The sequence below is a fragment of the Varroa jacobsoni genome, unplaced genomic scaffold (assembly GCF_002532875.2).
Source record: "Varroa jacobsoni isolate VJ856 unplaced genomic scaffold, vjacob_1.0 scaffold_466, whole genome shotgun sequence".
In the NCBI taxonomy this organism is placed as follows: domain Eukaryota; kingdom Metazoa; phylum Arthropoda; class Arachnida; order Mesostigmata; family Varroidae; genus Varroa; species Varroa jacobsoni.
In genome coordinates this window covers 263,264-288,670 of record NW_019213368.1, presented here as the reverse complement: position 1 = coordinate 288,670, position 25,407 = coordinate 263,264, and the positions used below count along the sequence as shown (strand labels likewise).

The 25,407-nt window shown below is 43.8% G+C and overlaps 2 protein-coding genes across 5 annotated transcripts in view; one reads left to right on the top strand and one right to left on the bottom strand.

Annotated features, from left to right (window-relative positions):
• LOC111260691 (DDB1- and CUL4-associated factor 10) overlaps window positions 1-22,371 on the bottom strand; it is a 28,871-nt gene extending 6,500 nt beyond the window's left edge. Inside the window, exons 1-6 of one of the 2 annotated variants that reach the window (XM_022833649.1) lie at window positions 22,267-22,371; window positions 7,887-8,315; window positions 7,291-7,647; window positions 6,803-7,015; window positions 2,022-2,216; window positions 191-460 (exon numbers count right to left, since the gene is read on the bottom strand). In XM_022833649.1, coding sequence (XP_022689384.1) covers window positions 191-460; window positions 2,022-2,216; window positions 6,803-7,015; window positions 7,291-7,647; window positions 7,887-8,315 — 1,464 coding nt within the window. In that variant the 5' untranslated portion in view covers window positions 22,267-22,371. Of the gene's footprint in view, window positions 1-190; window positions 461-2,021; window positions 2,217-6,802; window positions 7,016-7,290; window positions 7,648-7,886; window positions 8,316-16,724; window positions 18,388-22,266 lie in introns of those variants that run through there. The other variant, XM_086968430.1, reaches the window with a different exon arrangement.
• A 411-nt stretch (window positions 22,372-22,782) lies between these two features.
• Window positions 22,783-25,407, top strand: part of LOC111260694 (hexosaminidase D) — a 15,273-nt gene continuing 12,648 nt past the window's right edge. The window contains exons 1-2 of one of the 3 annotated variants that reach the window (XM_086968428.1): window positions 22,783-23,783; window positions 25,056-25,104. The gene's annotated coding sequence lies outside the window, so the exon portion shown is untranslated. Of the gene's footprint in view, window positions 25,105-25,407 lie in introns of all 3 variants that reach the window. The other 2 variants (XM_086968427.1, XM_086968429.1) reach the window with 2 other exon arrangements.

Genomic DNA, 25,407 nt, shown 5'->3' with positions numbered 1-25,407 from the left:
AATTAGTCGTATCCATGTTTGGCTGAACTGTTGAATTTTGCTGTGCAATGCTTTATAGGTTCCGAACGTGCACGACATTTAAACACGTCCGTACTGTGTGAAATCTTGTCCATTGCTTGTCGATGGCAATATAATGCTTGATTTATATTGTTTCCGTCTCTTCAACCTCAGGAGTGTCTTTAAAGCGTACCTGTCCAACAGAGTTAATGACCCGAACATTTTCTCTTCCGTGACCACCATTACCACTGCCATTGTTTCCGTTGTTCGATTCGCTCGTATCGACATTGACTACCTGGCGAATCTGCACCTGCACTTGATTATGCGGCCCCAGCTGTTGGTGTATCTGATAGTCGCGACCCCTATGAGCGTGTGCCCTGGAACTAGTATTCCGCCAATTCTCAATACGGACCCGTAATCGGCCGAAGTCATAATTGCCTTCGTCTTCATCGGTATCCATATCCTGTGAACAAGAGATAAAATGTGAATACCACGAAACTAATCACTAACATGCTCTACTTGCAGATGCTATAAATACACGCGGACGTATCGGTGCATCTTAGAAGTGGATCTTAAAACCGTTTCGGTGGAACATATCATTCCGCCGGGTTTTAATAGGCTCGGTACTAATCATCGGAGTATACTACATTATGGACACGTAGCACGTATCTGTCTGTAAAGACTGCGCAAAATGACGCACAACTTGTCTACTATTGTCATTTTTGCAAATTGGCACGTGTTTGTCATTACTGCTTATCTATTATAGCACAGTGCAAAATAAACATTTTCGGGTAGCTTCAATGCAATATTCCATCTTTATATGTAGAATATCTTTACATGACAAAGTCATACATATATTTTATTATACAAAATAAAAAAATTATTCGTGTCGTCATCAACATCAGTCTATGTGCGGCTCCCACCATTGCACATGTTGCTAAAACTAATCTTACGGAAACATACCACTTCAACTGTGTGCTCCTGGTGTCCCAGAAACAGGCTTTTTGCATTATTTCTCAAATTGCAATCGCATGTATTAACAGAGATCGGAAACCGCATCAGCGCCAAACCGAAGAAACCACACGGGCACACAAAAGCGGCAAACGAAAAAAAAACGCGCTCGCCCCAAGGTTGTTGGTCGTCACAGACGCGACAGCCAACATAGCCGCTGATGAGAGCGCCTTCCGTACCTTCCCACTCATCTGGGGCATAGCCACTTTGTCCTTGTCATCGTCGTCAATATTACCGTCATCAAGATCACAGTCATCATTTCAGCAGAGATATCCCCAGCAGCACAGATACGTCAGCAGCAGTGCAATGCGGCGGCCGTGATGGCGGTAGTATGCGCCATTGAGCAACGTATCTGCAATCCAACCTTCTCTGCCGGGTAAACTGCCGCCGAATGTCAAGGCTATTTTATCTATCAACAGCAGCAGCCGTCGCACCACCGACAAGCCGCTACTGCTGCGTTGGCTTTTAGAATATATAGATGTCAGCGTAGACGACATATATATTAAACACGATACACTGTCGACGCCACCTCGCACTGCTATGGCGCAACGTAGTGCGACCGCTGCCATGGCCGCGGCGACTGACCGCTCTGAGCGGCCCAACGTCCACACTGTCGTCATAAAAGCAGCCCTAACAAGGTCCTTGAGTTAGGCGATTTTTATAATTGAGTAGTCGCAGTGACATCAGCAGCAGCGATTCGATAGCGCCTGCATAAGGGATGATGTTGCTGGTGTGAAATGACCTGTTATGAGGTCGCGATACGTGGGTTCAGCGATTAAGAGGCGTTTCGCAGATGAAATTTTTAAAAGAAATTACGGCTAAACTTAACATAGTAACATATTTCGTTTCTTACCTACGTTTGATCGAACGATGTGGCTGTAGAACGATACGAATATCGTCTGGTCAAAGAAAGTCACGCGAAAAAGATTGATATGTTACGTGACCTTAGAGAAGTATCATGCTTACTTCGCTAAATAGTAATACGTAACCGTAGATGTACTAAGGATACTTACTGTGTTATAGGCTCCAAACCGAACCTGTTGATAGAGACTCATGCCGTACATCTCAACCAAACCCGACGGACCCATGGGCAACCTTGACGCCATATCGGGGCTTAAGTCCAGGCGCGACTTCTTTCGGATAATAGGCTCATCGAAATCGTCCGCGTCCGATCGATCCAGACCCTGAATGTCGTGGACACATGTCCACTACAATCAAAAAACAGTAACAGGGCGCGCAATGAAATCTCTTATTAAAATCTAAAGAATTGCCACTACGCTATATTAGGCTAGAAGACAATATACAAAAATCAAACACGTATTATCGCTGTTTTATTTAGCATTATTTAGCGATAGAAGATGTAGCACATACATACATCAATAAAAAAATGAATAACAATTTACCCATTCTATCCATTACCACAGGTATTCTACTAGCCCTGCTGTTATATTAATTACACGTAGATGGGGAAGTGCTACTGAGCAAACATGATATAATCACGTCTATACGTCATGGTTGGCGTTACGAGGCAACCCGCACCAAACAATTATTCACTCCACCAAGTTGAAAAGTAAAGCAGTTACGATGGTGATGGCAACAACCAGGTGGAATAGAAATATCTTCCCTTCTTCCAAATAATGATACAGTGAAGATATATCAGATATACAGTCACCAAAGACCGGTTAAATTTATCAACTGTAGTTGTTGGCATTTGACGAAATAACAAATCGAGTTTCCGTAAAACCTCGCAATTTTTGTCTTCTAACGGGCACTCTATCGCCAATGGTTTGTTAATAATTTGAATTTGTAAATAATGGGAATAATAATTTATGTAATAATAATTTATATAATAAGTATTATAATTTAGTAGATATGAGTAAAATTCTGTAGCAAGTTATGGTTGTAGTCAACCGTAACTGAACACCTAAGTTGTTCAGGAGGCAATGGCAGCCGTAGCACAACGATGAGGTGACAATTTCGGCTTTAGAGTTTTGTGAATGTTATTGCTACCGCAGCTGCCACCTTCGTTATAATTGTCAGGGCGACGCTGCAGAAAATACTGAAATAGCAGCAGCACCAAACAACACCTCCAGCAGCAATAAAAGCTACAGCATACCCGCCGCTGCTGCAAGGGCATCCATCACAGCCCCCAGCCGTTTGGCTTGTACAACTGTGGTATAGCGGGCGCGAATGGGATCCGACTTGGATGACTTGGTCACGCTATTGGTTGTTGTTGCTGTTGATGGGGTCTGCCTGATACTGACGATGCCGCTGCCGCTGCTTTTGCTGTTGCGCCGCGCGCCATGTTCCACAAGCACGGCAATGCTGGTGCTACAACAGCAATCGCAGTAACAACGCCAACAACAATGGTAAAGACAACAAGTCACTGACTAGCAAGCACTTCAGCAAGGTCACATGGCTTCCTGCTTCTTTATACTGTAGTGCTACACTGGCAATGGGGTCTATGCTTACGCTTGCTGGCCGCCAGTCGCTAAAGCCAGGGCCACGATTGGTTGTCGGCGGTATCGCTTGCTTAACTAATCGCCTCGTGTTTGTCTCTATTTGTAGGCGCTGCCTATAAAAATGAACAAATCACCGATATATTATAATATAATCCGCAATAGTCATGCTAATGCTGCGACCATCATATTGGTTTGCCGAAAAAGCAATAACCGTTTTTCTAGATAGATCATTTTAAACTCACACGTCTCAGGTAATCTGAATCACGTTATCGAAGCAAACGGGCCAAAGATGGTTCTATCTCTTTCGTTCTAGTTTCTATGTATCTATCTGCCAATTACGGAAAAAGTTGATGAACTTATGACGAAAGCTGAGCAAGGCTAACATGTGAGTAACCACAGTATCACCAAAAAACTAAACACCCACCGCTAAGGAGCTTTAAATTATTTGAAGAAAGCTAAGTAAAAAAAAAGGTCGATATTTGACTGCTACACGAACAGACGCAAAAACAGTTAGTTGATCGTATTCCTATCTGTGAAACTACAGAAACGCCGTGAAATCGAAAAATTATTAAGGCAATGTATTAGGTGCTATGAAAAGTGAATCACATACTACAATAAGGTGCAAATTAAAAAAAAAAAACGTCCTCTGCAATCTGTGGCAAAATCCAAACTGCAATGCTATGTTTTTTAGAAAGGAATCTGACATTATGAGTTGTTGCTGTCTAATAAAACAAGTGATTCGAACTAATAAGTAAAAAGTTACATGACATAGACCACGTGCATGTTGAGTTACCCGGCAAAGCTCCGATAGCTTGAACAAGAAATTTTAATTCATCTTCCTTCTAGCCCGAAACTTGCACCATCAGACTGACATTTATCTTAGCCTCTGCAAAACTATTTTAATGGTGCAAATTTAGTTTTAATGGACGGATGCAAAACTTACCCGTCACAATGTTTTACTCAAAAATCGCAAAGTCCTACAGTGAAGGGATTATGGTGTTATAAGAAAAATGGCAAAAGGTCAGCGATCAAAATAGTAAATATATAGTTTCATCATCTCTCTCTACCCTTTCGCTCTATATATATATATATATATATATATAGAGCTAGAGAGAGAGAGAGAGAGAGAGAGAGAGAGAGAGAGAGAGAGAGAGCGGGCAGGAAATCAGTTCTACCACATAGGCATAGTGTAGACTCAGTAACTGGTTACACGCAACAAAGACAATCCGTATATTATTAAAGGGCCTGTCTGTATTTGGTCCACAGTTCAAAGCGCATCCTGTCCGCCATACCGCTGTAAGAGTCATTGCTTTCTACTATCAATTCATGATTTAAAAGTAAAGACCTATCGATCTAGACTGCTCATGCTAAACCATGGCCTACTTGGACAAATATTCTAAAACCCAATTGAAAGTGCATCCATCCACCACACCACAGGTTATTTTTAGCGTAGGCAATTTCAGTTAAATTCCAAATTGGTCTTCACTAGATTTACAACATGTTTATATTTACACTACACGTCGGTTCTTATCTCGATCTTCCATATCCACATATACGGCTTTTTGGAAGAGGCAACATCATTAGGTGAACAAGTAGAGACATAGAATTATCATGTCATACCTTTTTGTACAAAAACACTTTTAGCACGACCGCAACGGCCGATAGCATGTATCTGCTTCTCACGTAGTCGACAGCAATCGCTGTGCAAACAGTACGCACATGCAACGCCATCTTATCGGACTTGTCCATGCGGTTCACTAGGTTTATCACTGGGATTTGCTATTTTTCTGGCTCTTCCCCGGTTTCCCTGGTTTCCCCACAAACGCACTTTTATACGTGCGCGGTCATTCGTAGACCATAACTCTATTAAGAATCGGTCCATGTGTAGCATATAGTGTTACTTTGCCACTTTTCTGATGGCATGGTGATAAACAGCAGCGCGTCTGGATGCACGAGCCGTTGCTCGTTTGATAAAGATAACCTGTTTCCGTAGTCAAGGCGTCATACGCTTTTAATGGACAAAAACGTACGACAGACAAGGATGTACGGCAGACAAGGATTACATGATAAGTCTATCCACAAGAATTCTTACTGAATTTTTCATTCCTCCTACGATCCTTCGGGACGTAGCGCAAGAGGAAATTACGTTAGCTTAGTTACAGTCTGCGGTCGCTACCACTGACATCGTAGCCAGCGTTGAGCAGCCAGCAAATCACAGAACTGCAACAGCAGCGCCGTCAGAAGCAGCTCTTAACTTGTTCATTCCTTTACCCCCTCTATTTCATCTTGTTGCTATCGATTATAACAATAAAGATGATTATGCTACTTCTGTTGCTGATGATATCCCTGACGTATTGTTGTCGTTTTCTATCTGAAAAAGTACTGGTTTTTCCAATTCCTTCCTTAAGTGCCGCTGTAGTATTGCGTCGAAAATCTAGTATTAGGTGCAGGCGCACGCACGGCCTTTTCCTCCCGTCCTGGTTCCCCCTAAAGGCGTTTGGGTATCGTAGACGAGGTTAACCATCGTTCGACCTCTTGCTCTATAAATCTTAGCCGCAATCGTGATCGCTGTCTCTGTCGATGATTTTTCTTTTGCCAAACGGCAAAAGTCTGTGCGACCTAAGCCAGCGTATATACCGTCGGTGCGCCTGTCCGAAGCGACAGAAACGCTCCCCAAAGATGAACATCTTAGTTTGACGCACACATGGTACGCGGCACGCAAACACTGGCAGATGTTGGTGCTACGGCTATTTTTGCGATGCTTTTCTGTAAGCTTAAGTTTGCTTGCCTCGTTGTTGGAGGGTCTACTTATAAGATCGTACCAGTGCAATTCCTTAATAAGAAATACATAGGGAGAGAGAGACTGACACGCTGACGCAGATGGCCAGACACGCTGTAAGTCAGACGGCATGAGCGGTTCATCAGTTTGAAAAGAACAGGAACTTCTTTGCTCGTCATAAGCAAAGGCGCTAGCGAGCCAAATTATGGTAGATTTACTTGTGTTTGTTTGAACGCCGCGGGTGCTGCTGCTGGCAAGGTTAAGGCTAAATGTTATGTCGGTGTTTGCTAAACCGCGAAAGAACGAAAAGAAATATTTTTTGTACTGTAGGCTTTTATTGAAAAATATAATAACTTTATGTCTTAATTCTACTCTTGCTGTAATAATTATTCCTCTTATTAGTATGCCCTAAGGATAATGATGTCATGTCAGAGCAGAGGGACACGCGATAGTACGACCATAATACGATAATAATAAATACCTATCTTACTCAAGGCGCTGCTCATGCATAATACAGCAGTTAAATTTCGTAAAAGAACGCTGACGAGCTTACCTCTCCTTTCTCTTCAAAGTTGGTGTTCCTCGATAAGACGCTCCATCCATGAGGGTGAACCTGGAGCGAAGAGATCACTTGAGCAGTATCACCAACGGGAAAGTCCGAGATCATTTCCACACGATTCCGCGAAGCGGTGAAGAACTTTTCCCAGTCGAGGATAGGATTCGAGAACCCCGACTGCTCGCGCTGATGCATACGAAAAAGGTCCGGCTAAATAAAATGAGCCGAAAACACAGTATGAACCACAGTTGATTAGCCTAATGATCACTGAAGATTGCGACAGTGCAAACACGACGAAAAAGCTTAACTCCACCACTCTCGCAAGTTAAATAAAAAGTTTGCAGTTTAATTAATAATTAACACGTTTCAATGAGTCAATAGATTAGGAGTGTTACAAAAACCTTGAAAATATTAAAAGAGCGCGAAACTACTCAAAGTAGTTATTCTTGCAAATTTGATTTGACGATTTTAACTTGTCTTCTTACCCGAAACTCGCTGAGGTCTTCTTTGAGGGTATTGAGATCAAGGTCATGCACGACCATGAGATATCCCTGAGTCGTACACAAGACCATCTTGCTCTCGTCAGGGGTAAGGCGCATACGCATCAAGCCAGATTGGTATAACACACGATTTTCCGTAGCATTGTATCGCTCGCCGAGTTGATTGATGTGCCATTTTTGAATATTACCATCAAAGCCTGACGTGACAAGTAAACCATCCTTCTTCGAATATTCGATATTTTTCACCCAACCCGCATGGCCACTTAACTCGCTCACGTGTTCACGTAAACTGCGTACGTCCCAGAGTTTTACTTTCGTGTCGTCTGAACAAGACGCGACCACCTGTAATGTTGGGTATAAATCCAACAGAAAAATAAAAGGTATTTCTCTTATGATATACTTATACGTGGTAGTAGCACAGTCATTACTTCTACACTAATAAAAACTTAACGTAGACAAGTCCACTCGAATTCTTTCACAACCCATTAATCGAATCCCTGTTATATTCCAAGTAATCAATGAGAAAGCGGTTTTGAAATTCGACCAAACTATACGTAGGCGCAAAAAACACATCTTCTTACTCTGCTATCGAGGAATCGCACATAGTTGACACAGTCGAGATGGGCATCGGCTACAGTGTGAACGAGTTTGTGCGAGAGCGGATCGAGCACGAGAATTCGACGCCGTTCGGTGGCCGCCACGAGTGTGCGTCCATCATCAGAGAACGATAGATTGAAGATACCACCATGGGGTGTCTGTTCATCGTTCGGGAATACGTCATCCGACGGCCGAATATTGTCGTAAATTCGACGCAACGCCGTTCCCGGTGGTTCTTTATGTTTGAGCCCGAGTTGACGCGCATGAAGACGTTGACACCAGGTCTGCGGAACGAGTGGTCGACGCACATAGTTAACAGCATCCGAGTGCCTCTTGACTACGTTGGAGGCCGCAGCGCTGCTGACGCAAACCGAGCCGCCATCGGCACTGATTCCACGACCCCCAGTCAACATCTGAAACAAAAGAAAAATGAAGGAATATAGGGGAAGATGAATATGAGCTTAGTAGGGACTAAGTGGTTAGCTATAATAATATAGTAAGTGATTAATTTGGGATAGAATTAAACTGGGCATCTATTTGGTTTTCGGTACAATACTAGCAGCTCATTGTGCTTGGCAATACCCCGACTTGTATGCAATTTGATTGGGCAGAGATCCCTCAATAAATACGCATGGTGATAGTCCGACAAAGTTGCAGTCCTGCTGCACATTGGGAAACAGAAGTCGATAGTAACTGGTCGTTTCTAACTTAAGCAAAATCTCTTAACCAGCTTTGGTTTGCGATTGAGGAATGTCAAAAATGACCTAGTAGTAAGTACTACATTAACTGCTAAACTTATCCCTTGCTTTAAAGGCTGCGTTTTTAAAAGCATAATTCGACAATAGAACAATCCTGACTGAATTTGTCATGTATATCGTGTTAAAATTTCTTATTCTATTAAGCACTTCCATAAATACAATTTCGACGAAATCAACTCAGATACGTATTAAAACCACAGTGCATATGTAGAAAACACACTAATGACTGTTGCGACGGCAAGTTCATTTTAACACTTATAGCGTCCCACCTTACTGTGGTTAGCCATCGTTGGTCAAGTTATAAAAACTCTTGTTTTTCAAGTTCTGGCATTATATACGGGTATCAATTGTTCGCTGAGTATATATTACTTTGTTTGACAGAAAATACACATGGGTAGTTATCCACCTATATCACGACGGCAGGCGATTTATAACCTATTCACGTTATATACACACACAAACAGAAATGCATATACACACATAAGCATGGGATAAAGAATACGAAGTCAGCCCATCTGTAAAGAAGCTCATACAATAACCTAATGGGCAAAAGTGCGTATAATGCAACGAATGGTACGATCTCTCCACTATTTGCACTTTGCTGCCGCCAATGTTTACATTCGTCGTTTGTGTAAAATATCCCCCCCCACCCCACCCCCAAAGAGCCGAACTGATCTTTCTCGAAGTTCAATGGGGTCATTCGACGGCTGGTGATAGCCGAAAGCCAGCCTTAAGTACGGGCACCCTAAATATAGGAGAGCAGGTTGCTTTCTCGCGTTCTCCAACAAATTGACTTGCTCTTTTGTTGCAGATGATATGCAACAGGCAATTGATCCGGTCAGGCAAAAATTGGGAAGATTCGTCTATACAATATGTTGCGGGCTTATCGATGTATCATATTTCCGATGTATCATATTTCTATGTATCATGTTATTAACGAAACATCAAGTACCGGAATTTTGCCCAGGTCTCTTATTCTATAGGTCCACAGTATATTAAAAAAATATACCGAACTCCATGTGAATTATTACGATATCTCTTGTTCGTTTAAGTAAGCACACATCTTGCACTCTGGTATCGTAATTGGTAATTATTCGTGATCATGCGTATAAAAAATCAAAATAAAGAAATATTTGGTAGATTGCTACGATAAAGACTGTTGAGTTCAAGTTAAAACTGACTTGCCGAATGCCGAATTTCACTGCTTAATTATTCTTCGCCTCTGTCTTGAAATTATATTTCTTAACCTTGAAATTGCCACAACGAAACTGGCAATTTTCAAATATTTTACAAACGCGCGAAATTAGAAGGTATTTTCTGGAACCGATTGATGTTGTCTAAAGTTATTATACAGTAAACGTCGTAGGATGGTATCTCAAAGCAATACAGGTTACACGCCCGAATAACAAACTTCTAATACAGGTTTCATAAAAAGATTTCTCTGAAAAACACTTTATCCATAAATGTTACATAGACGTACAGCCGTACTGTCGCGTCTTCTTTTCTGCTTCTACGGTTCAATTTCATCGTTTTCAACTGTGACTACATTTTAATTCATTCAAAGAGAGTAAAAGTTATACATCTCGTTACTAGTATCGTTTATGTACGAACGTGGTGCGATTTTCGCTCTACACTCGTAGGCGGAAAGTCTACCTTTTTCGTGTTTCGTGTCATTGCCATTTTTGCGCTTGTGAAACGGAGATAAGCAAACTTCATTGACCGGCCCTCGCAGATTATTAGTTTTACTTCCACTGTTCTATTAATATATAACTATATTATTACTCGGTGCAGCGGACGGCCGAGAGGGGACGAGCAGTCTTCGGACTGCCGCACTGCATCACTGTACCAGAAGAAAAGAAGTAACTTCGTAAGCAACCGGAACAACAGGGGGCAATGAAAGCCAGAAAAAGGCTACACAAGAAAGAAATCGCGCTGCCATGTAACATTACGTTACTACTATACGAAAAATCTCCTCCTCATTGACTTCTTAACGCAAGCGGTCTTCCCATCAGACTCCGACGAAAACTTTGGTGAGCTGTACCAGCGCACGAGCAGGTTTGCCTTTTCGCCTTCTTTCCTATCCCAACTGCATTTCCAGAAGCAACCAACAACAATCACAAATTCATCCCGAAGCGAAGCCCCCAAGTAGCCCCTTCCAAACAGTGGTGACGTCACTGTCAACTATGTTCGCTACCTAATGCTGCAGAAGGGGCGATGAGTGAAAGGGAAAAAGAGACGGGGAAGAAAGGCGCTGATGTTAATGGGGAGTTCTCGTTCAGGGATAGTAGACGCTGTTGTTATTGCGCTATTTCTGTGGCTTACGCGTCAGGCACGCCGACCACCCCGGGTATAGCTAGCTACTGCAATGTCGCCAAATGGAACCACATTGCTCGATCAATACAGCGGCTAGCAGCACTACTGGTTCTAGTGGTTCACCGCTGCCGACAAAGTCGTGTTGAATTCCATAAGGTAGCACTCCACCAAAGACGGCCATCGTAACAGCGCAACTACTGGCTCCTGCAGCAGCAGACAGCCGCGTCGTTGTCTATAAAGACGCACAAACAGCAACAATGAAACAAGCGACCGTGGAATCCAGTGCCCGACCCAACGGCAATTCAACAGAGAGATCAGCATGCTCAGCACTTTAATACAAGTATTACATTATATTTGAGTATAGGTAAAATGGCGTCGTTGACGCCAACCGCAGCGGCGGCCGTAGCAGTGAACCGGCGTTAGTTGTAGTAGCCGTATGATTATCATAGCAGCAATGCACGACGATCGTCGGTGTTGCGCGTCGCCATGGGTTGACCGCGCACAAGGTAGCAGAATACTACAGTACACCAATGTTAACAGCTTCGATTGCGCTGCTGGAGCCGCACAACTGCTGCCACTACACAAGGCCCAGGCTACGGCGTAAGCACGACCTTTCACAATGAGCGGACGGCACAGAGTCACATACACATACACACATACACAGACGCAAAGACATACATGAACAGTGGCAGGCAGACAAACACATGGCCGGCACACACAGTCATAGTATACAGACGATCAACCGCATTACATTATCTGTGGCCGCCGACGCCACTGCCATCGGCGTCATCGGGCGCCAACAACGACGAATGCTACAGCGGCTTCGGATGACCGCCACCAGCAGTAAGTATTGCTGTTGCTACTTTTATTGTAGCTGGCCGTGAAAATCCCAAGTCATCCAGGCAGTAAACGGACAGCGGATGGCGGTTAGCGGACACATGGTCAAACAGACACTATAGGCCGACCGTACTAGTCGCACTGTAGTGCCTGCGACACCACAGGCAACGCAAGCGGACGGCGACGAAAGTCGCCGGCAATGATTGGCGATCGACATACATAGGAACGTGCGTACGCCGGGACAACGTTGTAGTACGCGGATGGCTGCGCATCCAGATAGAATACGGGTTAGAAACAATGTGAAAGGCGGTCGCGGCTGCGACAAAAACGACGAAAACTACAGGAACACCAACAGCAATGTGCTCTATGTCTTTGCGTTACGATTATCGACAGACCAAATTATTTACATTACTGAGGATTTCTACCACTTACAATTACGAATCGTTTTGCTGTAATGATATGAGACGGTGCGACTGTTCCTAAAGGAAGTTCCTCTTATGTATGCTTTTGAAAATAACGGACATTTTTGTATATTTATGCGCACAGAGTACTGGAAACGTTCTACGTATATAATAGTCACAGAGTTAGATGCTTTTAAGGTTCTTCATCATATGAGTGTCCACTTATAACATTAATCATACAATTTTTTTCAACGTTTTGGTTACCTATTTTGTGTGAATACCTTTTCTTATTCGTGTGAGTTCTCGAACTAATCTCTTCAGTATAGCACCAAGGACTTGACCTTACTAGAAAGTCTAGTTGGAGTGAGTCTTGTTAAACTTGCTTGGGTTTCTCCAACAAACGTGAGAAAGAGCATGGTAGCCATTGGCCGATGATGAGATGTGAATCAACGATGACCCCATGTTTGTGATCATCACGGCAACGAATTCAAGGAGATGGGTATTGGCTAGCCACACCATGCCGCCCTCCAAAAGAGTAACACTAATACCAAGACGTGGTTGATTAAGATTCCAGTTTATGAGGACTGCACTAAACAAAACTGAATAAACAAATCAAACCTTTCAAACTGTGAAATAATGTGTTTGCCGTTATATTTAACGATTCCAATATTAAGCCAATATTCGAGTCCTAAAAGCGAATCACATTCTGCGTGAAATCGGTGACAGCTGCACGCGATAATTTATCTCTGAACAAACCCATAATAATATGTTCCACTGCGACAGATACTTTGTAGTCATAGCTCACTACCAATCTAAAAATGATTCCTAATTAATGCACAAGATCCCATGCCCGCTGTTTATTTTCATCGCAGGTTCCGCATCCTCCACAGCGAGAGCACCTTAAGTTTATATACTATTTGAAGCCCAGACAGCTCACAGCGAGCACACTACACTACTAAACGGTTGCCTATATATATATACATTCTCGTATACCGTACTATGCGTGTAAGGGCTAACCGTCTCAAAGAAGAGGGTGCTGGGTTCACTTTGTATGTTAATATCTCAAATATGTGTCAGTGTAAATAGAGGTTAAACAGTGGCAGCAGCATAAGTTACTTGATACCTAGTAAAACACATATACCAGAGATCACCTTTTGAGGGAGCTAATTAGCGATTAAATGTCCATCAATATAATTTCTCGTGAATGCAATAATCGCTGCCGTAGAATAATGCTAAATGAAAATTGAACCCTTTCCTATCGGACGCTAAGTATCCATCTAGAGGTGTGCATTTTGCCCTTTCTTGTAAAATTTGATAGTGGACAGCGCGGCTGGACGTAATAGGCGGTAGAATTGGTCAATTAAAGCAATTAGTTAACTCTACATGTGTTAGGCAATTTGTTATTTGTCACCAGCCTGTAACGCTGGGTACTATGAACAAAAGTACAGCTGATGTCATTAACAATACATTATACTCGCTTACATACTATTACTACGGGCGGCATACTATTACTCGTAGTATAAGCTTTGTTAAGTAACATCAACGATACGTGGATATGTTTGAAATTAGGTCTGGAAGGTTTCAGGCTTGAGGGCGACCGTCTTTCAAGTCAACTAAAATATTAATATTTCTTGCCAGTGTCGATATCTGATTTAATCACTCATAGACACATAGAGTACGAATATTTTTTTGAGTTTTTCAGGATAGAGCTCATCGCATAATCTTGCGGGACTTTGAGAATCGACTGCAACATTCCAATGAGTCAATCCAAGTCAAGCAACATACGCGTACACATTTCGTGTGAAGCGCCCAACTTTATTTAATGTAAGTTTTATACCTTATGGTATACGTATATAAGGATAAATCTAGGTGTGTACATTTCTACCCCAAACTGGCCGCACCGATCACTACTAATTCGAGCAATCAAATTACGATATCTCCGGCCAGCTGGGATAGACAACAGGAAAAAGGGCATCTGCAATCGTTTGTGAAATTGTATTTGCCAGATGGGATACCTGACGCGCTAGAACAAGATCCTGCTATTTAGAGCGGGATGCACATCTAACAGACAAATGGCAATGCCCTTGCTTTTCAGTCATCCAGCAGCAACCATTTTTTAGTTAACAACTCGCCTTCGGAGAAATCGCAACGATGCTGGGACAGATATCGAGCAGAAGATAACAGGCATAAATCTGATAAAAGGAGTTCTATGTCATCAGTAAACTGGAAACTGTTTATAACTAGAGGAACTGCTTATACTATATATGCACATTTGCAACAACTTTTCTGATGTTACAGTTGAAGTCGGGGAGAACAAATATTGTAACTTACGTTCGAACATTGGAACAGATAACTTTCTGTAAGTAAATAAGATCGGTGTAACCTGACTGTCTTTGTTTACTGCTACCTAGAACGCAGAAGGAACCGTATGTGTAAGCGTATTTTCGGTGTATAGTATTTCGTCAAGACAATTAATTACAGTTTGAGCGTACACACTAAAGGCTACCGATAAACGTGAAATAAATTTCTACGATTGTATGTATTATGAAACTCTATCAATATTATGAAACCCTGACATTGAAAGAAGAATCATTATTGTATGCGGTTCCTTCCTCAGCCATACTGCAAACGACGGACACCGATTTAGAAAGATTGTAGGTTGCAAAAATTTTCGATCTCTGTCAACCGTCCAGCTGTTCTTCTGTTAGACATTGAACCTCTCCGAAAATACGCTTTAACGGGCATGCACTCTCTTTGTTTCTACTACCACATTTACAAATTATACTCAAAAATAACTAATCTCTCTAAGCCATTATACCCTTTGTTTCCGACTTATGAATAGATATTTCTCCACTAAATACTTTCTCCGACTAAACTGTTTTCAAGTTTTACGTCCGGTGCTACTGCTTTGAAGGGTGGCTTTCATCAGAAAACGAAGTGTGTATATGCCCGGTTTCGAATCTAAACCGCATTACATGTCTCTAAGATTATTAGACATACAAGTTATCACTGTGTTATCACAGAGGCAATCTCTTACTGCTGGCATTACGATGGTGGTCTCGACTAGTCCGGGATATTGCCCTCTGCTAGTTTACTTTTTCGTTTGAACGACATTGACCTTAACCCAATGATGACCTTAACCACGCACCCGTAACATCATTTCGTCATCTGCCGATTAGAAACTGTTTGCCCTGCCCTCGCCAAGCTCCCTTTTAAACGCGCCGTTAAGTCTCTATCCGGTGTACTGCAGAGAGGAGAAACAAAGCGTCGGGCAACGGAAAAGCCAAATGTACTTTCAAATGCGGAGACAAATCTACTCTACTAATTTTGCTACTGTCGTTATCAGTGCTGTCACCAAAGAGTACTGTAAGGATAACTCCACTGTGTCATCTAATTCCGCGGTGGCGGTAAACTAAATAGATCCTTTACAGATGTGAATTTATCTCTCGATACGCGTACTCTTGGTTGATTTGTTGGTTAGCGGGAATACGACCCAGCTGTATGGTGGCAGTACAATCACGTGTATCCCGCACTCCTGTACAACCTGCCAATGGACGCTAATAATGTCAGATGTGCTCAAACTTATTACGGAGATGACTATGATATTGATAATGTTGGTCACAATCGTGCCAGTTGTGGCTGTAAAGCAGCCGTTGCCCCAGCTGCTGCGATTCGGTTCTGTGTTTCTATTGTGTGGGTGGCGGAAGCAGCAGGAAGGTCAGGCAGATAGAAACGCAGCTTGATGTGCTGCAATGGCCGTAAAATTAGGAAGAAACTATCGTTTCGCTGTTAATACTATCACTGTTATTGCTGTTATTAGAATGTACGCATCGCTTCTTGCCCAAAAGAGTCTTTGATGGATTTTTGTCAGTGCATCGCCCTTCTTCGTAGTGTTGGAGATTCTCGCACAGTAATGAGACAGGTTTTTGTTTATCGAATAATGTGAGAAACGTGCGTGTGTTCGAGCGGTAGAATATATGAATGGTGAGTGCGGTTCACGTTTATGAAATGATAAAGACTGGCGACGTATGTGAATATCTTGCAAGTTTTTATAATTACCCATCTACTAAATACGAGCTTCGTGGCTTTTAGGCGCACGATTATCCCGAAATTTGGTGGCTCTGTTTTCCAGATCCTATACACAAATCAGTTCATTGTGTTTTCGGCATGACAAGTTTTGCTCTCTCGGACACTGTTCCTTATTTGCTAAAAAGTGCTAATCTCCTAGTTAGTGAGACTTAACATTTAGTAACGGTTAAATGTAGATAGGAAAAAATCATACAATTTAGTAGCAGAATTATAAATATATCGCTTCATTTGAAGATTCACTTTAGTTGAAAAACTTCATTTGAAGATGCAAATGGCCAGAATCATTTATAGAAACAGAAACCGTTTTTCCTTGTATGTGCAAGTGGTACTACGCATCCATAAAATTAGCTCCAGAATGATTAGCTTTTTCTCAGCGAAATATCGAAGCCAACCCAAACTGAGCTCAGACTTCCGCGCTACTTACACAATGAAACACAAAGTGATCTGGACAGACGTATTCTATATTATCGTGATAATCCGCATAGTCATCTTCATCTTCATCGACGTCTTCATCATCATCACCATCGTCATCACGAACAACATCACCAAGGAACAACACAGATCCAGATGCTTCTTCAGCCTCTTCGTCACTCATATCGTCTTTGTAGTCTTTCTTTATTTAGGTATCCATAGGTTGCTATAATTATAATCAGGCGATGATACTATGACACTGTAAAAAGGGTGGCGTCTACTTGTGCTATAGTGTCATTATATCACCATACTAATAATTGTTCGATAGCAGGAATGCTTAATGCCAACGCAGAATCCCCGTCAATAAGATTTCATTTGGTAGTATGGAGCTAAGGATGTTATGGGAATCAAATACTCGCGCTACGAACTGTTTTGATCCAGTTCAACACCGAGTTATATTTTCGGCTGTTGTGATACGATCTGAAGTAAATGATATTTTATTTGATAATGTAACGCTTGGAAGTAGCAGATGCTTCGCGCTTAAGGCACTTTGGGGCACAAATTCACTATAAGTCGTTATAAGCAACTGTTGTAGCAACACAACCATATTTCGAACAGTACAGTGACTACTAGTATGGTGAAGCGTAATATATTTTTGTAGCTCGCGAAAAGACCACAGATACTTTGTACAGTTCCGGGTTACCACATTGTCTATAAACTCTCAGGCTACCACACAATGCTTTAGTAAATTCCAGCTAGGAGGAATTTCCCGGCAGAATCGGCACAACAAACGGAATTAATTAAAATGAAATAAAAGTCAAAACAATTATTATATAACCGCACGAAGTCCTCCTGCACCCATTTGTACAACTACTCTTCTGCTAATAGATCTTGACTCTCTAATGATGGGCTGCGTAAGCCTGACAGTACTTGAAAGGTCCAAAATCGTCCCCGACAGCATGAAGCACTGTTACGGATCTTTATACACCGATTTTCTCCATGGAATTGATCTGATATTTTACGGTAGCTTCCAAGTAATTGCCTCATGAGCGGCGGCGATAATTTCTGAAAAATCGCCCATGCAAACTTGCGCTGTGGTCGATCAGCTGTGTGTATTTCCTATTGAGCGACTTTAGGCGATCGACTGGACAGAATCTCGAAAAAAAAGGCCGACTAACAGACACACCGCACAATGAATCTAAGGGGCACTCAATTCGGCGCGAATGGATCCCGTGCGTTCGGACGGAAGAACGATTTCTCTGCGCGATCAACGCGCCTCGAACTGGCGCGGTAGTTGGGTGAGTTTCGCGCGGTCACCGCCCGACCGACTCAATGTCGTTACTGATATTATTCGACGCAGAAGTTAACAGGCAATAAAGTGGTCCGTAGCGTGGCGCAAAGTGTCGTTTTCACGAATAATCATTTAACGATTTGTAGTTATCGTTGCGATACGTTCGATATTCATGAACTTTCTGTTGCCGCAATTATCATCATTGTCATCCTCTGTCAGCCAACGTCCAACGTGACTGCGCGGAGGCACAAACCTCTCGATATTCCTCTACAACACAAACATTACCACAGCAGCCGTAGTGAGTAATAGCAGCAGCAGCAGCAGCAGCATCAGTCACCACTATTAAAGCACCAATAACCACCAATGTTCTACCTATTTCTAACCACTGCTGGTCCGAAAACAACTATCACTTCGGGTGGCTCGCTCTGTTGTGCTGCGATCTGGTGCGATCTGGCGTTTGCTTCGCCCGTTGTAAGTATTCCGTTTCTGACATTGGTGGCGGCGCTTCTTAGGCGGTTCTGTAGTGGCGGCAACCGTTGGCTATGTCGCCGTCACCGCAGCCGTTGATGCTACGGAAACGACAGCAGCGCCGGCAGCAGCGCGAACACTAACGTCGATAACGGCAGCGACAGCAGCCGCATTGTGGCAGTGGCAGCGACTGATACGGCGGTGGCGCCAAAGACTGTAAGGGCCAGCAGGATGATTGAAAGGCAGCTGCAGGTAAAACGGCCAGTTGTCGATTTACTGTTGTGCCGTGCACGTGCTTCATTCCGTTAGTTCGTTTGCCACCCAATACTGGTACTACAATTCTGATCTCCTTCTGCGCTTTGTGCTCCGTAGCCGAAAAAGGCAGAACAAACTACCACAGCACGGTAACAGGGGCGGCAGAGAAAGCTGCTGCCACATGATTTCTACTCTACCACAAGCAAGAGATGGCGGCAAAATGTGCGTAACCAACGTGGTCTTCGGCGACATGTGGTAATGCAGCGGTATTACTGGGGTGTGTGGTAGATTGTTGTGAAGCTTGCAGCTCGTTGACTGCTAGCGCCATCCTTGGCACTATACAAGCGGAAGCAGAAGGAGATTCAAGCTGCGAAAACTGCCCTACACGGCGGCTTTTATTATTATACTTTTGACTAAAACTATTACCTCGATCACTGGCATAGTATACTGTCCATAGGTGTACCGCTGCCGTTGTTGTGTCCGGCAGCAGCAGTAAAGCCAATGGGGCCGCTGCAAACGGTGCCTGCAGACAGAACGGACGAAAGCTCTAAAGTCAAGGTTCGCTGCCCGTTGACAGCAGCGACGACCATAAGTGTAGCAGCAGTAACAACAGCCAGAATAGCCGAACAACGCCATCAGCCGAAGCCATGAGCGGTTACTGGTCGGCGCTGCGGTTCTTTAACGCTCACTGGTGTTTGCCGTTTTTTTCACCCGTGTCGCTATTGCTGTACGCCAAGTCTCCTTCGAACGCAACGCTGCTGCTGACGCCAGCCAAACGGCGACTGCGTGTTCCGCCGTTCGCTGATGCCGATGGCGCTAATGGTGGTAGTAATGCTGTTGTGGTGGAGCTACTATTGCTGAATGTCGAGCGCCAACGAGTGTCAACCGAATTAAAGACTAACGGTGGCCGCACCGAAGACGCGACCAACACGATGGCCACCACTGCAACTATTATCGCCATAAAGAACGCCGAAACCACGGTAGTAACAGCAGTAGCAGCAACCCGCAATGGCGGTGTCCGCATCACCGACAGCGGTACGATGTTGCGGTATTGAGGGCCAGCAGCAATAGCGTAGACGAACTGGCGATTGTATTGGCAGCGCTAAAGGCGTCAACGGCAGAAGCGCACTAATACTAACAGCTGCCCTCACGTTACGACTACAACATAACAGACAAACCACTACTATCGGTAAAAATCGTATGTCAACACTGGATAATTGCACTGGCGCAAGCGTCTCTCCAATATATACCATAACGAAAACAATAGAGGATCATGCTGATGATGGTGATCACAAAGAACACGACAGCGCAGCTGAATCAAACAAACACAACAAACAGGTGCACACAAATGATCATGAACACCGTATGCAATTGCACTGGTTAACGCAGAACGTCGTCATCCAAGCAGCGACAATGGAGACGCTTCTGATACCTCGAGAATGAGTTAGTTTCAGTCACTTAGTTGACTGGAAAACCAGCCAATGAAGTATCAGTAACAAGCTATTAGTATGTAGCCATTCTAATGTGGCACTAAAGCAACTGCTAATGTGGGTACTCCTTTGATCGAACGCTGTTATTGTTTATACATCTTAGAAGAACTGCAATGGGTTTTACCAGCGGCCAGAACAGCTGTAACGAAACGTACTGTTAGCGTTAAAACATCAAAAAAACATATTGGCCCGAAAATATAATTAATGAGCACAAAACCAAAGTCAGACAATTTTCTTTTTCATATATATATATATATATATATATATATGGCTTCTCACTATGTTATCATTAAAATATTTGCTTATCACGGATACCAAATGTTCTTTCTAAAAGCCATTCTTTGTTTTTCCCCGTTCCTTAGCCTAGCGACCAACCCGTTAACCATGGCTTCCTCACTACGAGAACCCTGCGAAATGTTACGCGCTCCAATCTGTTAACGAGTAGTACACATATTATCCATTCCTCATCAAAACGTATCATACATATATATCTATGTATACGTTGTTACTGCATCATAAAAATCCAGTGAACACACTGTTCCCACAAGGCATTTCCGTCGCAGTACCGCCCGCACTTCGAGGCGTCGATGGCAGCGCGCTCAAACCAACTGTCAGCGCCTTCCATACTTTTTGCGGTTCGTGAAGCTTGCTGAACTCATCACACACCAACGGACGGATTGATGATTGCACACACAGACACATCTTCATATACATTTGCGTTGAATCAAAATCGAGTAGCAGCTAACGAACAAGAGCTTATTGTGCTGCTGATCAGAAGGAACGCGTGAATTACTCGAGAAGCAGCTCATCAATATATCACTACGCATTTGTCTTTCTCTAGCTAATATAGCTGAATAGAAACTTAGAACAAATCACTCTTTATATTTATACTCACGGCTAAATTTAGCCCTTACAATATGCGTGCATTTTACCTAGAAAACGCCGATGCCAACTTTACAATAGATGACTAATGGACGGTACTAGGATATGATCGTAGCACAAAACAGAATCTAAGGTCCATCATTCTGCCACTCAACAGACACCCACATTGACCTGTCTGACGTACGTTTCCCACCGGTTCAATCAGGTGGTGCATTAGAAGACAACACCGCGTATCTGCGTTAAACCAACGCCGTATAGCGATCAGCGGCTGGCGTTAGGGTTGGCGCCTCACTATATACGCCCTTTCCAGATACGCTCATTCCCATTCAAGCTAACCCGAACTGGTCCCCGATCGATTTCGTTCCATAATGTAGTCTCTGTCATAAGATTTCGAATAGACGCGCAGTACGAGACAGCACTTCACACAGACCCCGCTGCATTTCTTGGCCATCAATGTGCATCACTAACGTCACGTTACTGCTACAAAACGATGATTACTCGCGTGTGTGGTGTTATCAGAAAATTAGGCCATATCCCAATCATTACTGCCCCGTTGATCTGCTTAGCTAGTTATTACTACGGCATGACCAATCGCCGTACACTCGATTTTGCTACTAAATTGAACAGGTAAACAAACGCAGCTAGCATACCTCGCCGAGAGTACGTCGTTCGGCAGCAGTGAAGCGGCACGGATTATTTCGGCCAGTGCCGTTATTACTATGACATTGGTTAGTTGGTTTGCTCGTTCGTTGTTTGGCAGGATCTTTTTGCACCAAATGCCGCTATCATTGCTAGCACGACTACTATTGCGATATCTACTTTGATGCTCCCAGGGTAGAATGTGGCTGTCGCTTTGCGACTCGCTGCGGAATGGACTCCGCAGCCATTCGGGACGTGGCCCATTTACCGTTCAAGCTCTGCGATCGCGTCCAAAATTCTAATATCGAAGCAGTCCGTTGCGTGTTCCACGGACGTAGAAACTGCTGGTCGAGTTGAGCTTTTCGTTCGAGCCGAGACCCTTCCTTTGGCCCATATGGGTGGCCACAAGTCAACATATCTAGCATCGGTCGCCCCCATGATCGGATCGGCCATGCCCGCTACGCACATTGCTGCAACTCGCTCCAGGAGCTGACATATCCTGAGAAACCCATCTCAGAGCGATTACTTACCCTATCGGTGACTTCCTATAATGCAAGGCACTGTACAATCGACCGATTTGACGAAGATTTCAGTGAAATTCCACCCACTTCTCGTGTTCCTCCTTTCGATATAAACAAAACAACAACAATAATGTCTGTCTACTTTATGTTCTGGATGGCGGAAACCTCATCCCGCTAAAACAGCGGCAGGCAGCTTTGGCGCCAATCGGCATTCACGTACCACACGCAGCGATCCATAAATTTTCGTCACGGACGTACACTGTCAGTAGGTTCTGATGCCAGTAATCTTCTGGGCTGTGTTCTTCTAATAAGTAGATTAATCCAATGACACCTCATACGGCGTGCGAAATGACTGCAGAAACGCAAACGTCCCCCAGACACTGCCATTTGTCCGGGTGGTCACAATCGTCAACGCGCAAGTAGCATCATTGTATGCCTGCTTCTCTAGCAACCGAGCACGTGCGACTATACGAATTTCAGTCTGAAGCCTGCTCCGTACAAAACTCCAGTAGAGAACTTAAAGGGTCGGCCCATCTGGCTCAGCCAAACCTTTCATTTTAGCGTAGAATAGCGAGTAGATCGGTAACGACACAAAGCCCGTAAGTGTGGTTCCTTGTGGTTCGCTTTCTGTGTTGAGTCTCCTGGTGTCAACCCTGCATGCATGTTTCTGTGGCTCGAACGGTGTCGCCAACCTTGTGAGAAGGTCAACATTCTCTTCTCTACAGACGTGTCGTCACACAGTTACTACGAACGATCGCGGACAGTCGGACAGGCAGACAGACGGAGAGGCCGAGAGGGACACAGAAGAGTCTGAGCGAGCGGGCTACCGCCGATCGAAGACATCTAGAGGTGATAGTGCGGAACCGCTCCAGCATCGACGGGAGAGAATCTCGTAGCGCTGAGAGGGTAAAAACGGCAGCCGCCGTTAATACTAGGCATAGGAACAGACCAAGCAATCAGCGCTAACCATTCCGTAATCATTGTCATTGTCGTTGCTAGCCTAGAGCACCAGGGGCACGAGCAGCGCTGACGGTAACGGCTGAACGAGAAAAGCGCGGGGAGTTGCCTGTGAGATACGACAGAGAGTGATTTTTTTCGGGTAGACTCTTGCGGTCGCTTTTGCTACTTTTGTTGTTGTTGGCGAATTCGCAGCGCCGTCGCCGCAACAGCATTAAGCCGGGACTTGGCTTCTGCAAGCTGCGAGCTGAATGCGCTATAGCCGGTGATATTGCCTGCCGAGTTAGTCGTTGCGACAGGCATTGTTGTAGTAGTACTGAACGTCGGACATCGTATGAAGTCGAATACAACAGTCGGATAGATACACCTTAGAAAAGAAAGAAACAGCAGCTGACTATTACTGCCGTACCGGATGACTGCCGAATGACTCAATTCTCGACGGTCGCCTGAATTTTCCTGTCCCACTTTATCCCCCCCAACCCCGTTATACCTACACGAACGACCCGTTCAGTTGGGTGGTGTTTGTTGTTCGCGCCCTTGAATTGTTGTGATTGGCGGTAAGCGACCAGGTGAGTACTGTTCCCGTCGCTGTGATGGTGAAGTAGGGATGGTGTTATTATTGCTATTGCGACCAGTATGACGTGTAGCACGCTGCTGGCAAAGGTGACGTTCCGCTCCGCCTTTTAGTCGATGTTAAACGCTGGCGCTGTCGTAGTTATGGTTGTCTTCATTGATCTCCTGCACGAGCTACCTACTGCCAAAGCTGACGACTGAGCGACTGTTGTAGGGGAACCAATGCTAACCGAGAGCGTGTGGGGTTGTCCATGTCAAAGTGAGGAGCGGGGTAGCAGCGGATAGAAGAAGAGCAATTTGAGTTGCTGTCTCGTTAGAGTTGCAGCAAGGCCAGGTGCTATTGCTCGTGGAGTCCGCATAGAAAATATGAAATAACCTAGTGAAGTCAAAACGTGATAGCACTTGTAATTGTGCTGCCATTGGCAACAATGTGAGGGACCCTAGTTGCAAGCAGCGACAGCAATGTGCAAAAATCTTATATTCCAATGAGCCTTAATGATGACACTTTTCTCAATCGCTGAACCCGACCAGTAAAAAATGACTGCTAATCTGCCAAGTCAGTGACATCACATCGCCAACAGATATTGCTTACTAATAAAGGCCGTCAGGTTACCACCAGGAGTCAGGTGTTGTGAAACATGTGTTGTTCTCTTGCTGATAGCTTTAGGTGTTCTGTTCTATTTCAGTTATTTAATTCAGTTAATTAAACGAGCGAGGCTTGCTAAGGTGATCACTACACCGTATTATGATAGCAGTGCTTACGGTGTTTTGTGTGTGAGCACCAGGACTGCCAGGAGCGACCTACCGAGTCAGCGAGCGTCTAAGCCATACGTTAGTTGGTTTATTGATCAGGTGAATCAGAAAGTGTCACTTTTTTGCTCACTCCGTCCATTGAACAGTACTAACTGTAATAGCCCTGTCAGTCAATCTATACGGTTTTCTGATTGGTCTGTTAGCTCGGAGGCGGGTCAAAAATATAAGATATCTGATATTTTTGACCCGTTATTTTGTTGGCGTCACAACAACGAATGTCAATTATGGGAGGATCAGTTTAGTGCTTGGTGGTAGCTCGTCTGAACTGCTAGACAGGTTCAGAGACGAGATTCGTTACGGAGTGTGACGTATCGCTAGTGTTTCTAAATTAAGAAATAAGGTGCAGTCAACCCTTGTGTACGGCGCAGTTCAAGAAAAACGGCAATAATTGGAGAGAACTAGTCTGGACTGACAAAATTTACTGCTACTACTAACACTACTGCTTTGACGATTAGGAATAGTTACGTGGTGGCGACGACAGCGGGAAAAAATGTTATTTGAAAGGTACGTTGGTAACTGATGATTGATTCTATTTGTTCACTGTTTAAGACGTAGCAATATCGAGATCAAATGAATATGGGCCGAATGAAAGCTGGTCTTTAGATCCGATAACACCAAAAACATATTTCAGCTAAAATAATTGATACTTCCAGCTACCCAAGAGATATCTGTTAGATAAAGTCTCATATGTAAACTACTGTGCGTATTAATTGCAAATAATACTGCTCTCGATGTTCGTTTTATTTTGGGTGTATTTTTTGCTTCGAACAGCACCGGTCGTTCACGTATAAAGCAACATAAATATAT